This window comes from Sporobolomyces salmoneus, assembly GCF_050403485.1.
Source record: "Sporobolomyces salmoneus JCM6883 DNA, S_salmoneus_JCM6883_v1_ctg94, whole genome shotgun sequence".
In the NCBI taxonomy this organism is placed as follows: domain Eukaryota; kingdom Fungi; phylum Basidiomycota; class Microbotryomycetes; order Sporidiobolales; family Sporidiobolaceae; genus Sporobolomyces; species Sporobolomyces salmoneus.
In genome coordinates, this window is record NW_027481069.1 from 1 (window position 1) to 12,691 (window position 12,691).

The following is a 12,691-nucleotide window of genomic DNA, read 5'->3' on the forward strand; positions in this document are numbered from 1 at the left end:
CCCCCCCCCCCCCCCCCCCCCCCCCCCCCCCCCCCCCCCCCCCCCCCCCCCCCCCCCCCCCCCCCCCCCCCCCCCCCCCCCCCCCCCCCCCCCCCCCCCAAAAGTCCAAGCGAGAGCACGAGGATCAGAGAGTACTTACGCTGCCCGAGGGTGTCCGCTCGTCGTCTGGAGGAGCTGGTGCTTTCGTATGGTTGATAATACCCCTTGTGTAGATTCCGCCTTGTGGCCTCGTCCAGAGTCAGCACACCTGTGCCGGAGTAGGGATGCAAGGACATCGAGATCGTGCGAATCGAGTGGAGAAGAAGTAGCAGAGCGAAAGCTAAGAGGGACGAGCCAGAGGATCACGCTAACAAGTCCGTGAACGCGCCGCGGACGAGTACGAGGTCAAAGCTTTGTACGGAAAGACGGAACTACGGCAGTTCAAATGAGGAGCAAGGAACGACAATAGTGGGATAGAGATACGAGCGCACGAAAGAGTGAAGGGATTCTGAGAACGGGAGGAAGAGAGCGCGGGCGAAAAGAAACGAGAATCGAGGGATGGGGCATGAAATACTCATCGAGTCCTGTTGAGCCTTATCGACGCTGACTCGAACCTGTCCAAGTATCACAGAGTATGAGTCCTACACTGAGGCGAGGAGAGAGCGACTACCTTGACGTACCAGGTTGAATTTTCAGAACTTGAGCTCTTTCAGAACCGCGTTTCTGAGGCTTGTGCTTGTTCCACTCTGCGCGATGGGGAATCGAAGTCAGCTTCGAACAACGACGACAATCTGTCAGTACCCACTGTCCCGAGCCCATCTCGCAAAATCCGAGAAATGCTCGCCAAACGACGGCTGCCCCTGGGTCCTCGTGGTTGGAACATTGGTACCAGGGTTCGTCCTACGATCCTGTTCCTCCTGTCTGAGGAAACTCGCACTTGCATCCTCCTTATAGCTCGCTGCGATGGATCTGGATCAGAAATGGCGACATTGGCGCGGAGAACGGAGAAACTCACTCGTGTTGCGACGAGTACCGCTCATTGATTTGCCCTCGACAGTGTCGACACGCCTGCTGGCAATACTCTCCCAGGGGTTGTTATCTCGTCGCGACATGTTGAAGAGAAGGGAGGAAGAGAAAGAGGGAGCTGAGCCTGAGTGCTGTTCTGATCGCGCGAGAGGCCCAAACTTCATCCGCGGAGGTCGTAGAAGGCCCGAGGGTTGATCACGAGCCACGAGTCATGAGGAAGCAACAGCTCTCCCTCCTAAGGGACAGCATAGAGAAGCAGAGAACGTACTATTTGAACAACAAGAAAAACTTTTCCAGGTAAAAAAAATTGCGACCTATTCCTCTAAGTTCCATCCCCTCCACCACTGTTACCGAGATTCGTCGAGCTTGCATTCGCGAAGTATCCACTCGCAAGGTTACTCTGACTATTGTTCGCGCTCCTACTCGACCTCAATTTCGCTCCTCCTCCTCCTCCTCCCGCCGTTGGAGTCGTCACTGGATGTTCCCTCGCGAGAGAATCCCACACCGCCGAAGCGAGTGGAGATACCGCCGAAGTCGGGGAAGAGACGACGGAGGAAACGGGATGAGGGGATAATCGAGAGATTTCGAAATCGATTGATCCTTTGTTCGCTTCCCTCGAATGAGTCGTTCGTGGTGTGAGCTTACTGAGTCCCGATATTGATCGAGCGGAAGAAGGAGTCGTTGGTCGAGAGATCGAGAGCGAGTGAGGTGATGGAGGGATGACGTTCATCGCGGGAGCGGGAGAAGCTGAACGAGGGACGGAAGAGGAGGAAGCGGAAGACTGGAAGGCGAGACCAGTCGAGGATTGAGAACGTGCGATCGGGGCGAGCGATTTCGATTCGGTTCGTTGAGGAGACGAAGGGGTAGGGTTTTGGCGGAAAGGTAAGTCGGGAGCATCGTTCCAATGCGCGGTCGTGGAAGAAGGAGTCGTCGCGCTTGAAGTGTTGAGTCCACGAAGGAACGGAGTCGATTTCGAAGGTCGAAGAGGTCGAGGACGGTAGAGCTCGGGGTCGGAAGTGGAGCGAGGGAGAGGGTTTAGCTGAGTCGCGCTGAATGATCGGGGAAGAATAGGTCGACTGCCTCCTGTCCGTGAAGTGATGGATCTCGTCCAGGATCGAACCGTCGAACTTGCTCTCCAACCGACGTATCGAATTGGAGCGACGAAGAGATTCATTATAGCAGAGGGGTGCCTCGAAGATCCTCCTGCTCCTCCTGCCGTTACGCTCGAATCCATCGAATCGTCGTGTTGCGAGAGAGGTAAGAAATCGCTTCCTCTTCTTCCTCCTCGTCCGCCTGGGAAGACGTTGTTGCAACAAACCCCACAGAAGCTCTTCCTCCGTCTCGATGCCGCTGGACTGAGTGCGAAGAGGTAGATGATGAAAGCGAGGATGACGAGAGCGCCGTAGGGGAGAGCTTCGGAGTCCTTGATCGAGGAGAGAGTCGAGCGGAGTCCCGAATTGAATGAAGGAATGTGACCGGAAAGAGAGTCGAGAGAGGGATAACGATGACTCGATTCGGACGAAGATTTGGGATCGGAAGGATAAGAAGACGAAGAAGAAGAAGGATAGTCCTGTGTAGGAGGTTGGAGAAGCGGAAGTTGTGTCGAACCTTGCGAAACTTCGAGCACCATTTTGCCCAGAGTCCAACTGATCGCGACGTCATGTACCTCATTGAGACTTTGGAAGCTCGGTGGTTCGTCGACGAGTCCTTTATCGATCGCTTTCTCCAACCCTTTCTCCGTCTGATTCTTTCCATCTCCTTTTCCTCCTCGATCGATGATCCTCGGAATACCGATCCCCTCATGCAAGATATTGACGACCCAAGCCGCTTTGAAGCACTGAGTCTCCAACCGACTCAATTCGACCCCAGACCTCCATTTCCCTCTCCCTTCTTTGAAGTCACTCATGATCTCGTTCCAGTCTTTCCCGCAGAACTCGATCGCGTTCTTCTCGAACTCGACGAAATCGTAAACTCCTCCTCCTCCGTTCGAAGGTCCCCAGACGTCTTGGGTCGAATACCAGTATTCAGAGATTCCGATGAAATGATTGACGGAGAAATCGATTGGTGGAACGTGAACTCCGTTGAAGAGACATGGTTCGTCAAGACATTTCACCTCCTTGTTGAGTAGAGGACCCGTCTTTCGAACACACGACAGGAAATCTCCAGTTCCCCTCAAGGTGTAACCCGCGTGACGAGCTTCCGAGAGTAACAAGTCCTTCGGTAGACAAGGATCGTCGACGAGTACGACGGGTCGTTCAGTTCCGAGTCCATCGGCGTCTCCCGGCGGTAAATTCGGATGTTCCTCATCGCTCGCTCGAAGATGACTCCGGATCTCTTGATCGACGTACCGATTCCTCGCCTGATTCGTTCCGAACCCCAACCAAGTCGTGACGAATACTGGATGTCGAACGTCTTTCCCGGACAAGAGTCTCATTTTAACTTCGAGCAAATTGTCGGCGTGTCGAACTTGTTCGACGTCGGAAGGTTCGAACGCGATTTGAGTCGAAGCTCCTCCCATGTCGAGGAACCCGTACGTCGAAGAATGTTTGCGTCGTTCTCCGTCGAGGGCGTGTTCGTGTTTGTCGAATCCGTCCATGAGATAATTGACAGCGATCCAACCGTACAATCCTTCCTCTTCTCCAGAGATGATCCTCACTTGTTCTGAGCACGAAGGGAGGTGAAAGGGGAACGACTGCATGTAGGAACATGCCGAAGATAGGACGGCGGCTTGTTGATTGGGAGGGAGGAGCCGCATTCCAGCTGTCGCGAGGAGGTAAATCGGAGTCGAAGGGAGTTGATCGGCTGGGATAACGGAAGCGGCGAATTCGATCAACGGTTTGAGGTACTCGGCGACGTCTTCTGGGTTGTCCCCGAATGTCGAGATACCTGCGAGACGACAAAAAACCTACAATCTGAGTTTCCGAGTATATTTCGTCGCAAACAGAGTAAAAATCTCGTCGCTCACCTGGTTCGACCTTGAGATGCCACCCATCTCCTTCCTCTACACCTTTCTCTATTCGACTAAGCACGTCCGTCGAGAGTCCTTTCCCCTTTCTATCCTTCTTTGCGATTTCCGGATCGACCCAACTGTACACTTGAATCCTCGAACCACTCGAACCGGCATCAATCACGACTCCGTATTTACGACCTTGAGACCATGCTGGCGGGCGAGGTGACATTCAGTCGAGAACGAGCGTCGATAGGTAGCAGAGAGCGAGAGGGAGAAGTTGAAAGATAGGCGAGTCGTCTTTGGCGTCTATGAACGGTCGTGGAAGTAAGCTGGGAACTATCTGAGACCTGTGGAGCGAAGCTCAGTCAGCTCAGAGCCCTGAAGGAGCTCAACTCGAGAGAAAGAGATGAGCCTGAGGGTTCCAGCTGTTTCGCGCACCTCTCGGCGATGGCTGCAGCTGGTCGCCTCGAGGATTTGCTTGAGGATCGTGGCTCACCTTGCAGACGAGATCACTACAGCATACGATTGCTGTTGACGAAGTTGATTGAAGCAAAGATTGAAGAAGTCGAAAGGGCGTGTGGTAGCGAGAGAGCTCGTGGTCGGTCGTCGTTATACTCGTACAAAGAGCGAACAAAGGTGCTCGAAGCCTCAGAGGGGGTCGAAGCGGATGGGGTCCGGAGTGAGAAAGGGATTTCGCAGACCCAGAGCCGCTTCGTTTTGCTCAAGTCTATCGTTGATCTCACAGAGACGAGCGCAAGAGACAGATGCCGTTACAAGCGCGCGAGAAGCGTAGGGCATGCGCTATAGATGGAGCTACTTCTACTGTGCGAAAACTTCGACTTTTCGAATCCTCTCGCGCACCGAATCATCGTTCCTCACAGCTCGATACCCATACAACGGACCGCACTTCTTCTGCATGCCAGAGGTGGCATTGTCATCGATAGACCATTGTGTGTCCAGCACTGCTACATCCCTCAGCTCGTACTGAACTTTTTCTCCTCGTTCCCTCCCTTCCTCCAAATCTGTAGCTCAACTGCGTCGTTCCGCTTCTTTGCCTACAAGCTCATAACCACTACACCCTTATCATCGACACTAAACCCTTGCGATAGTCGAGAGTCCTCCTCCTCCTTTCTTGACGAAATCTTGAAGCGATTTTTTAAGCGGTAAACTCTTTCCCGAACGCCTCTGCCTCCTGTTCCTCCTGCGCTTCTCTCTGTTTTTCCCTTGTCCGTGCCTCCCTCAACCCCTCCTTCCATTCAACCGCCTTCCCTCCTTGTTCCCTCAATACGTTCAACCCAGCTCTTCCTCCCGCTTCCGTTCCATGCAATTTATCGACGATCCTCCTCACCCTTCTCGCGAGGGGTGCTTCTTGTCCGACCGTATGATTCGCGAAGAACGAGTTCTGATGATCGTACACCATCCCATCGTTCTCGAACGGTAAATTCGCAAACGAATCGCCTTGGAACCCTCCTTGTCTCAATTTGAGTCCCAACAACGTTGCCGAGGCCGCGGAGCCAGAGAGTTCGGTATCGAGTTTGGTACGTTCGGTATCGAGGTCGTGGGAGGCATGAACGAGGTCGATCAGGTGATGAGGTCGAGGTTTGTTCGTCACGTTTCGAATGGGTGCGAGAGTGTTGGTCAAGTGTTGTTGTAACCGAGGAGGGTTAGAGGTGGGGACAAAGGTAGGGGAGAGATGGTAGAGAGAGATGAGGGACGAGAGGGAAGAAGTTGAGGAACTTTGGAGAGTTCGTTTAGAGACTCGTCGACGAGCGGGCGTGGATGTTGTAGAAGCTTTGGTGAGTGCTTCTGAGGCGCTGGCTACTGCTCGCGAGGTGCTGGCCATGTCGTGAGTGAGATGGAGAAGTTCAAGAAGTTCAGCGCTTCGCTTCTGAGAGATCAACCTCTTTCGATCTCTCGAGTCCTGCGATTGGGTCGTGGTTTGCTAACTGATAGGCGAGCACAACTTTGGATCGCAGGTCGGAAAAACTTGGGGTGAACAAAATTTTTCTAATGAACGAGAAGTCAGGATCTATGTTAGAAGCAGGCAAGAGATAGATCATAAAAACAAAGTCAATAGAAGAGCAGAAAAGAACAAGTAGAGGGTAGGAGGGGGTATGAGAACAAGCAGTAGAGGGGTGACGAGTTCGAGGAAAGAGGAAGATGAAAACTCGTCTTTTGGGAGAGGAAATGGATGCGGGCATGATTGAGATGCTAGCTAGATGTATATACGAGATAGTCGGGATGGAGAGAGATAGATAGTGGAAGCTTAGGCTCGCGAGACATCCCTGTTGAGAGCAAAGTGCGATGAGTAAGTATTCTGAAGCGAGAGAACGAAAGATGAGGGGGAAACCTACCGTCCGAGAACCTTGGCGTTAACCCAATCACCGAGAACGAGGAGACGGTTACGAAGGGAGAAGAGTTGAGAGATGTAGGCCGATCGCCAGAAGCTGCAAAGAAAAACGACGAGATCAGTTTCGGCCTGAGATGTGAAGGATTATCGCGGAAGAAACGTACTAGTAAGTGGCGAGACCGGCGGCAGAGAGGTTACCTTGAAGGAAGGGGAGATCGGCGATAGCCTTGTCGGAACCGATGTAGGCAAGGGACTGCACGGAGAGAGAGAAAAATCAGATCAGCATCACAAACTTGGTCCAGTACGAAGCGAGTTATGACTTACACCTTGGTGAGAGTAAGAGAAGGGAGAGATGTTGCTAGCACGGATAACGGCGTTCGCGAGCGAATCGAGTTGAGCGGGTTCAGCGTTCGAAGATTTCGCAGAGTCGAGGTCGCGGAGGAGGGCGTCCTTCTTGTGAAGTTTCGAGAAGACACGGGCGAGGTATCGTCCTTGTTGAGAGGCGACTTGGGCAGTAGGAGCGTAGTTGGTGGCTAGAGAACAAAGGAAAGTGAAGAAGTCAGCTTCTAACGAGAGAATGTCAGATCGCAACAGATGAGACGTACCAGTGCAGTCACCGAGAGCGAAGATACCGTCAGCACCGAGGAGACGAAGGTGCTCATCGACGAGGAGACCACGTCGAGAGTTTTGTTCGTTAGGGATTTTGTTCATCAAATCCTTCGTGACTTGACGAGCAGTGTTACCGGTAGCCCTGTGAGTGCCGAAAGCAACCTGTAAGTCTCGCATACGACAGAAGTGACTGCAAGGGTAGGAGCTCACCAGACGAGAAGACCGTAAGGGTATTCAACGAGTTCCTTCTTCTCGTTTTGAGCGACAAGGGTCTTCTCCTTTACTTCCTTGACCATGGTCTTGGTGGCGATGTCGATCTTGTTCTCCTTGAAGGTAGACATGGTGTAGTCACTATTTGCGACGGACGCGAGTCAGCAAGGAAAGAGCATCATGAGGAAGGAGCGGAGATCTTACATTAGTTGCTTTGAGAACATGGGAAGAACGTTGGGGAGGGCTTCGATAAGAGTGATCTTGATGCGAGAAGCGAGTTCAGGGTACCACTGCACAGCGACGAAACGCAATCAACGAACGAATCAACCTGCGAAAGGAGTGAAAAGGACTCACATCTCCGAGATCCTCCTTCAGGAAATCGTGAAGTTCACCAGCGTACTCTACACCGGTAGGTCCACCTCCGACGACGACCTATACCATCAAGCGAAAATGCGTCAGTGGAATACATCGAGACTCGCAAACGTGGGGAAGAGAAAAACGCACGAAGTGAAGGAGACGGTCAATCTCTGCTTGAGTTTGTCCAGCAAAGTTGGCAGTTTCGATACAGTCCATGATCCTTCCACGAATCTTCTCGGCATCCCAAACTTCCTTGAGGAAGCAAGCGTGTTCCTTAACTCCCTTGATTCCGAACGTTTGGTTCTCGGCTCCAACGGCGTAGACGAGGTAATCGTAAGAGATTTCAGTTCCAGCAACTTCTCCCTTGATCTCAGAGTTGTCTAATCGTACGAGCAACGAGTTAGGTCGACCTGAAGAGAGAGAAACTGAGGGAAAGTGTTCAACTTACCGAGGAATCGAAGAGTCTTCTTCTCGGGGTCAACTTCGTAAACTTCTCCCTCGTAAACCTCAGTCTTTCGCTTCATGTGTCGGGTCAAGAAACGAGTAGGTTCAAGAATCGATCGAGCACCGAGAGTACCGACAGTGACGGAGGGAAGGAGAGGAGTGAAGAGGAAGTAGTTTCGGGGAGAGATGACAACCTGTCTCGCAAGAGGGCACGATCAGCTTCATAGCACGTTGTCGTCTGTAGGGAGAGTATAACATACGACGTTGTAACCAGTGTTGTCGAGTTCTTTGAGGAAAGCAGAAGATCCCCATCCGTTACCGAGAACGACAACGGTAGGGAGGGAAGGATCGTGAGGGAGTTGCTCTCCAGGGTGTCGCTGTTCGTACGAGCGCCAAATGATGAAAGTACCAGTCGCTGCGACGACGAAAAGGACTGAGCGACCAAAAGTTCGAAGGCGGTGTTTCGGGGCTTTGGGAGGAGGGGGAGGAGGGAGACCCGACGACGAGGACGAAGAGGCCGTAGAAGCAGATCCTACAGGAGCAGGGGAGATCTTGGGTGCGACATTGATGGTCGAAGTCGTTCCGGCGGGAAGAGGAGTCGAAGAGAGTTGGGAGGAAGGAGGAGGGCTGCGGGCAGTCTCCTTGGCGAGATCAGGGTTCTGTAACCGACGGACAGTGTTGGTCGTGAATTGTCGGTGGACTGGACTCGCCGAGACGAGAAGGGAGCGCTGAGCGCGAGATCCAGACGCTGTTCGGATGGGTTGATCGCGGTCAGTAGGAGCTCGAGATAGTGATCAAATAACTTTTTAACTCGCCTAGAACCCTGTTGAGCGACATCGTGGCGAATGTGAGAGAGTCAAAAGTTTAGAAATGATCGATGAGCGATATCGATTTTCGCCCATAATCGCTATCGCGTTCTATTTCCTTCGAGGTTCAACTGAGCTTATTCATTAGCATGAAGCTCCTTCGGTACGCGCGAAAGTAACGGATTTGAACGCGATAAAAGATTCATTTTTTTCCCCTCACTAGAATTCGAGTCGCAATGAGACGGAGAGACTCGGAACATGCAGAGTAAGACGCTCCTGGCCAGCAAGATCGATTACAACACTCCTAGAGGATCAAAGGGGGAGCTTGAAGAAGGAGAGGGAGGATTCTTCCGCAGCGAGGACGAGTTTTGCGAAGATGAGGATGAAGGGAGTCGGGGCGAGGGACTCTGCGAGGCAGTCGCAGAGGAGTTACGATGTGGAGCAGAGGACGAGGGTGATGGGGAAGAGGGTGGAATGATCGGCGGAGTGCGAGTTAGATTCGGGAGAGGTTTCTCTGTTCTTGAGCTCGCGTAGGCCGACAGAGGGGAGAGTGCCGTTGCGACCGAAGGAGATGTCAGACGACTTGAAGGCTCGACGTCGGGGCTCGCAGGGGGAAGAGGTTGAACGGTCGACTTCGTGCTGCGATCGGAAGAGATGGAGGTAGTTAGAGGAAGGTTTTCTGCAGAACGATCCTTCTCCGGCGAGGACGAGGTCGAGGACGACTGAGACTGCACGGCGGGAGAGTCGAAAGGAAGCGGTGGAAGAGGAGGTGACTTGTTCATGAGCTCGAGCGTTTGCTGCAAAGGTGTCAAAACGGAGGAATCGAAAGTTTTCGCTTGACCTCCCAGAACGTCTCGAACGTGTTTTAGTGCCGTAATCGCCATGACTTGAGGCGCGAGAGAAGGGTTCGAAGAGTTTGAGGACTTCGAACCCGAGCCACCATTCGAAGTTGAACCAGGCTTGTCGAACTGCGAAGTCGAAGGTGGGTTCGGAGTTGAAGGTGAGAGAGCTCGTTCGAGGACGGTGACGCATAGATCGAGTGCTTCAGACATTGCCACGCTAGATGCTCGCATCCTCGAGAGATCGGCGAGAGCGTCGCGAGTGGTCGACGAAGGGATCGAATCGACCTCCCAAGGTGCTCGAGATGGGATCTGAGAGAACTGGTTCCGCTGCCGTTGTCGTTGTTCTTCGATCTGAGCTTGCGCTGCTGTCACTCCACGCTGATCGAGGTGAGAATCAAAAGTCAGTATCAATCCGCGAGCAAGACTCTCGCAGGTAGTACTTACGCGGATGTCGTTGAACGTCCCCAAGATGGCCTTGTTGATGCCCAACGCTTCTGCTCTACCGTAAACACCCTTCGCGAGATCTCCCACGAGACCTCCCTCTCCCAAGAGACAGACTCCGACGTTGGGACTTGCATTCGCGACGAGTTTTCGCTGACCTCGTGCTCCTCTCGCTGCCGCACTCCGCAGATCCGTCTCTTCATCCTGTTCTCCATCGTGAGGTAGGACGACGCCAAGCTCTTCGTTCTGCCTTCTCACGTAATCGGCTCCTTCCTGAGAGAGGTTGTCCCGTAGGTAGATCGCTTGAGAGAGGAGGAGGGTCGTTCGGAATGTACCGTCGGGACAAGCTGGGTATCGGAGGAGAACTTGAAGAAATTCTCCGTAACCTCCAATTCGTTCGGCCGTGATCAACGAGTCTCGAATTCGCAGGAGCATCGCTGCCGCGACGTGTTGAGTTATTTGGAGGGAAGGGTCGCGTGCAAAGATGCCATCCCACAAAGCGAGGGTTTCGGAGAGAGGGAATTCGCGAGAGAAGAGGAGTCGAAGCCACCGAATCGAGTACAGTTGAGGTTCGATTTGGAGTCGAGTGAAAGCTGCATAGACAGGAGGATCGAGAGTTGCTATAAGGGAATGTAGACGAGTTGCGATCGCTACGATCGGTTGAACCAGAGTCGTTGGGGAGGAAGAGAGATTTGCCGCGGCAGATAAGCCGAGTCCGGTCGGAGGTTGGTGGTAGTTGGGAGAGGATCGAGGGAGAGGTATCGTTGCCTTGTGATCGTAGAAGGGTGCGCATGATTTCATCAAGGCAGAAAAGAGTGACCAGGTATCATGCTCGATAAACTCTTTTGCGAGGACGAGGTGAGGTAGCGAGTCTCGCTCGGAAGATGATTCGAGCGAGTCGAGATCGACGATCCAGAGTATCGGGGCGAGTAGCTCGTGCATTCCTTGTCGGTACGAAGTGTCGGGAGTGAGTTTTGTGTAGATGAAGAGTAAATCGGTCATTTTGTTTTGTGTCGCAGGTTGACGAAAGTAATCGATTTCCGGGAACCTGTGAATGTTTTCCACTTCAGTATTGGATGGGATGCATGGAAGGGATGGCCAGCTCACGTTCTCTGCACGTCTTGACGAATCGTTTTCCTCAATTCCAAATCCGCAAAGAAAGACTGCCACGGGTTGTCCTCCTCCAGGCCGAGCGGGTTGTTCGCCTTGACGTCGACCTTGACTGGTCGTTTCCCATTACTGCGCTCAGATCCGTTCCCTTTCGCGTCAGATCCGTCGAGGTCTGATTCTTCTTCTTCGCCGTCTTTGATCCATCCACCATCCGGCGCTCTCAAATACCGTTTCCGTAGTTCGTCGTATTCTGATCTTTGTCTTGACAAGAGGAGGGAGTAGGTGGAAAAAGTCGAGGGTGTCACAGGTGAAGCGGAGAGGTTAGAAGGAGAGGGAAGCAGGCCGAAAAAGTACTGCGAGAGTAGACGTTATGTAGTCAGCCTAACCCATGAAGCCCGTATGAATGGAAAACGAGCTACTGACCCTCCAGCAAAGAGAACGGAGGCTATTCTCCATATGCCCTTCGACGGCTTTCCTCTTGAGCGACTCGAACGACAGCATGGGATCCTTCAGTAGCTCATCCCATCTCTTCACAATGTCTTCCTGAGTGGCCCGCACCATTGTCGAGAGGCTATCGAGAGTCGGAGATCTAGGGTACGTTGTGGGGGACGCAAGAGATTGGCACTGGTATTGTAGGTTCACAGAGCGAGATGGAAGAGCCTAGTTGGGTGGAGAATGAGTGGCGAGAAGTCGTGCGAGGATGAAGGAGGAAAAGCTCCGACTATGGACGTTCTCCTCGTCTGCGACCTGTTACACCTCTCGCAAGGCGATCGATTTTGGCCCTACTGACCCACTTATTATTCACTTGTCTTCTAGAGTCTCCCGCGTCGAAAAGGGGCGCGCAACTATCATTTTCGTCCGAACGAGCTTTGTCTCTGCGAAGTTTTCGCTGCTAAGCTTGACTGCACTCATGCGATAGAGGATATAACTTGGTACAACGACTGATTAATCTATAGAAATGATATCTAGATGAAAGAAAGGAATCTACTACTGCTAGGCGCAAAATATGGACAGGGAAAAATAGAAAAGCTTCGCACGACTCGGAGGTTTCGAGCTCGTGCACAGGGTGGAGAGAGGTGAGACTACGGATAAGCGGGGATACAGGACTTCGTCTCGAGTAAGAAGTCGTAGCCTTTCGAGCAAGCCCATACTTCGCACTTGCCCTCGACTATCAACGAAGAATCGTCACTTTCTCTTGAACTGCTCTCCAAAGAGGGAAGGGTGACGACTGACCACAGCCTGCCGACGCTACACCTTCTAGTGACGTACAGTCGATACCTCCGTGTTCCTTGCATGCTCCGCATTGTTGCGCATTCGTCTGTGGTAGGAGAAAAAAAACCGTTTCAATCATCTGTCTCTCTGACTACTCAGAGATACGCACGACTCACTTGTACGTCAACACATCCGAACGAAGTCTCTGTTCGGCATGTCGCGAGGGTGGCCGGGCAGAGTGATTCCGACTCGAGTCGCAGAGGTCGGCGATTCGCGGAGATTCCGAGCGAAAGTGCGAGTATCGAGATCAGGAGGGATGCTTGCATTCTAGGAATGGATGGGCGATCTTTGAGAG

The 12,691-nt window shown here is 52.8% G+C and overlaps 4 protein-coding genes across 4 annotated transcripts; all 4 read right to left on the reverse strand.

The window, feature by feature from the left end:
- Positions 1-1,327: 1,327 nt before the first annotated feature.
- On the reverse strand, positions 1,328-4,184 carry YND1 (apyrase; the record flags this gene model as incomplete). The annotated part of the gene is made up of 2 exons (XM_076635331.1): positions 1,328-3,891; positions 3,971-4,184. The coding sequence occupies 2 exons, from the start codon at positions 4,182-4,184 to the stop codon at positions 1,328-1,330; spliced, it is 2,778 nt and encodes a 925-aa protein (XP_076484672.1).
- A 927-nt stretch (positions 4,185-5,111) lies between these two features.
- On the reverse strand, positions 5,112-5,798 carry JCM6883_000278 (uncharacterized protein; the record flags this gene model as incomplete). The annotated part of the gene is made up of 1 exon (XM_076635332.1): positions 5,112-5,798. The coding sequence occupies one exon, from the start codon at positions 5,796-5,798 to the stop codon at positions 5,112-5,114; it is 687 nt and encodes a 228-aa protein (XP_076484673.1).
- Positions 5,799-6,221: 423 nt separating this feature from the next.
- On the reverse strand, positions 6,222-11,685 carry JCM6883_000279 (uncharacterized protein; the record flags this gene model as incomplete). Its single annotated transcript, XM_076635333.1, has 15 exons — positions 6,222-6,240; positions 6,310-6,402; positions 6,470-6,558; positions 6,630-6,838; positions 6,911-7,056; positions 7,125-7,265; positions 7,329-7,414; positions 7,479-7,556; positions 7,629-7,861; positions 7,930-8,119; positions 8,186-8,673; positions 9,165-9,951; positions 10,018-11,062; positions 11,122-11,477; positions 11,548-11,685. 15 exons carry the CDS (start codon positions 11,683-11,685, stop codon positions 6,222-6,224), a joined length of 4,098 nt encoding a protein of 1,365 aa, XP_076484674.1.
- Positions 11,686-12,206: 521 nt separating this feature from the next.
- Positions 12,207-12,662, reverse strand: JCM6883_000280 (uncharacterized protein; the record flags this gene model as incomplete). Its single annotated transcript, XM_076635334.1, has 3 exons — positions 12,207-12,292; positions 12,358-12,442; positions 12,513-12,662. The coding sequence occupies 3 exons, from the start codon at positions 12,660-12,662 to the stop codon at positions 12,207-12,209; spliced, it is 321 nt and encodes a 106-aa protein (XP_076484675.1).
- Between the last annotated feature and the right edge of the window lie 29 nt (positions 12,663-12,691).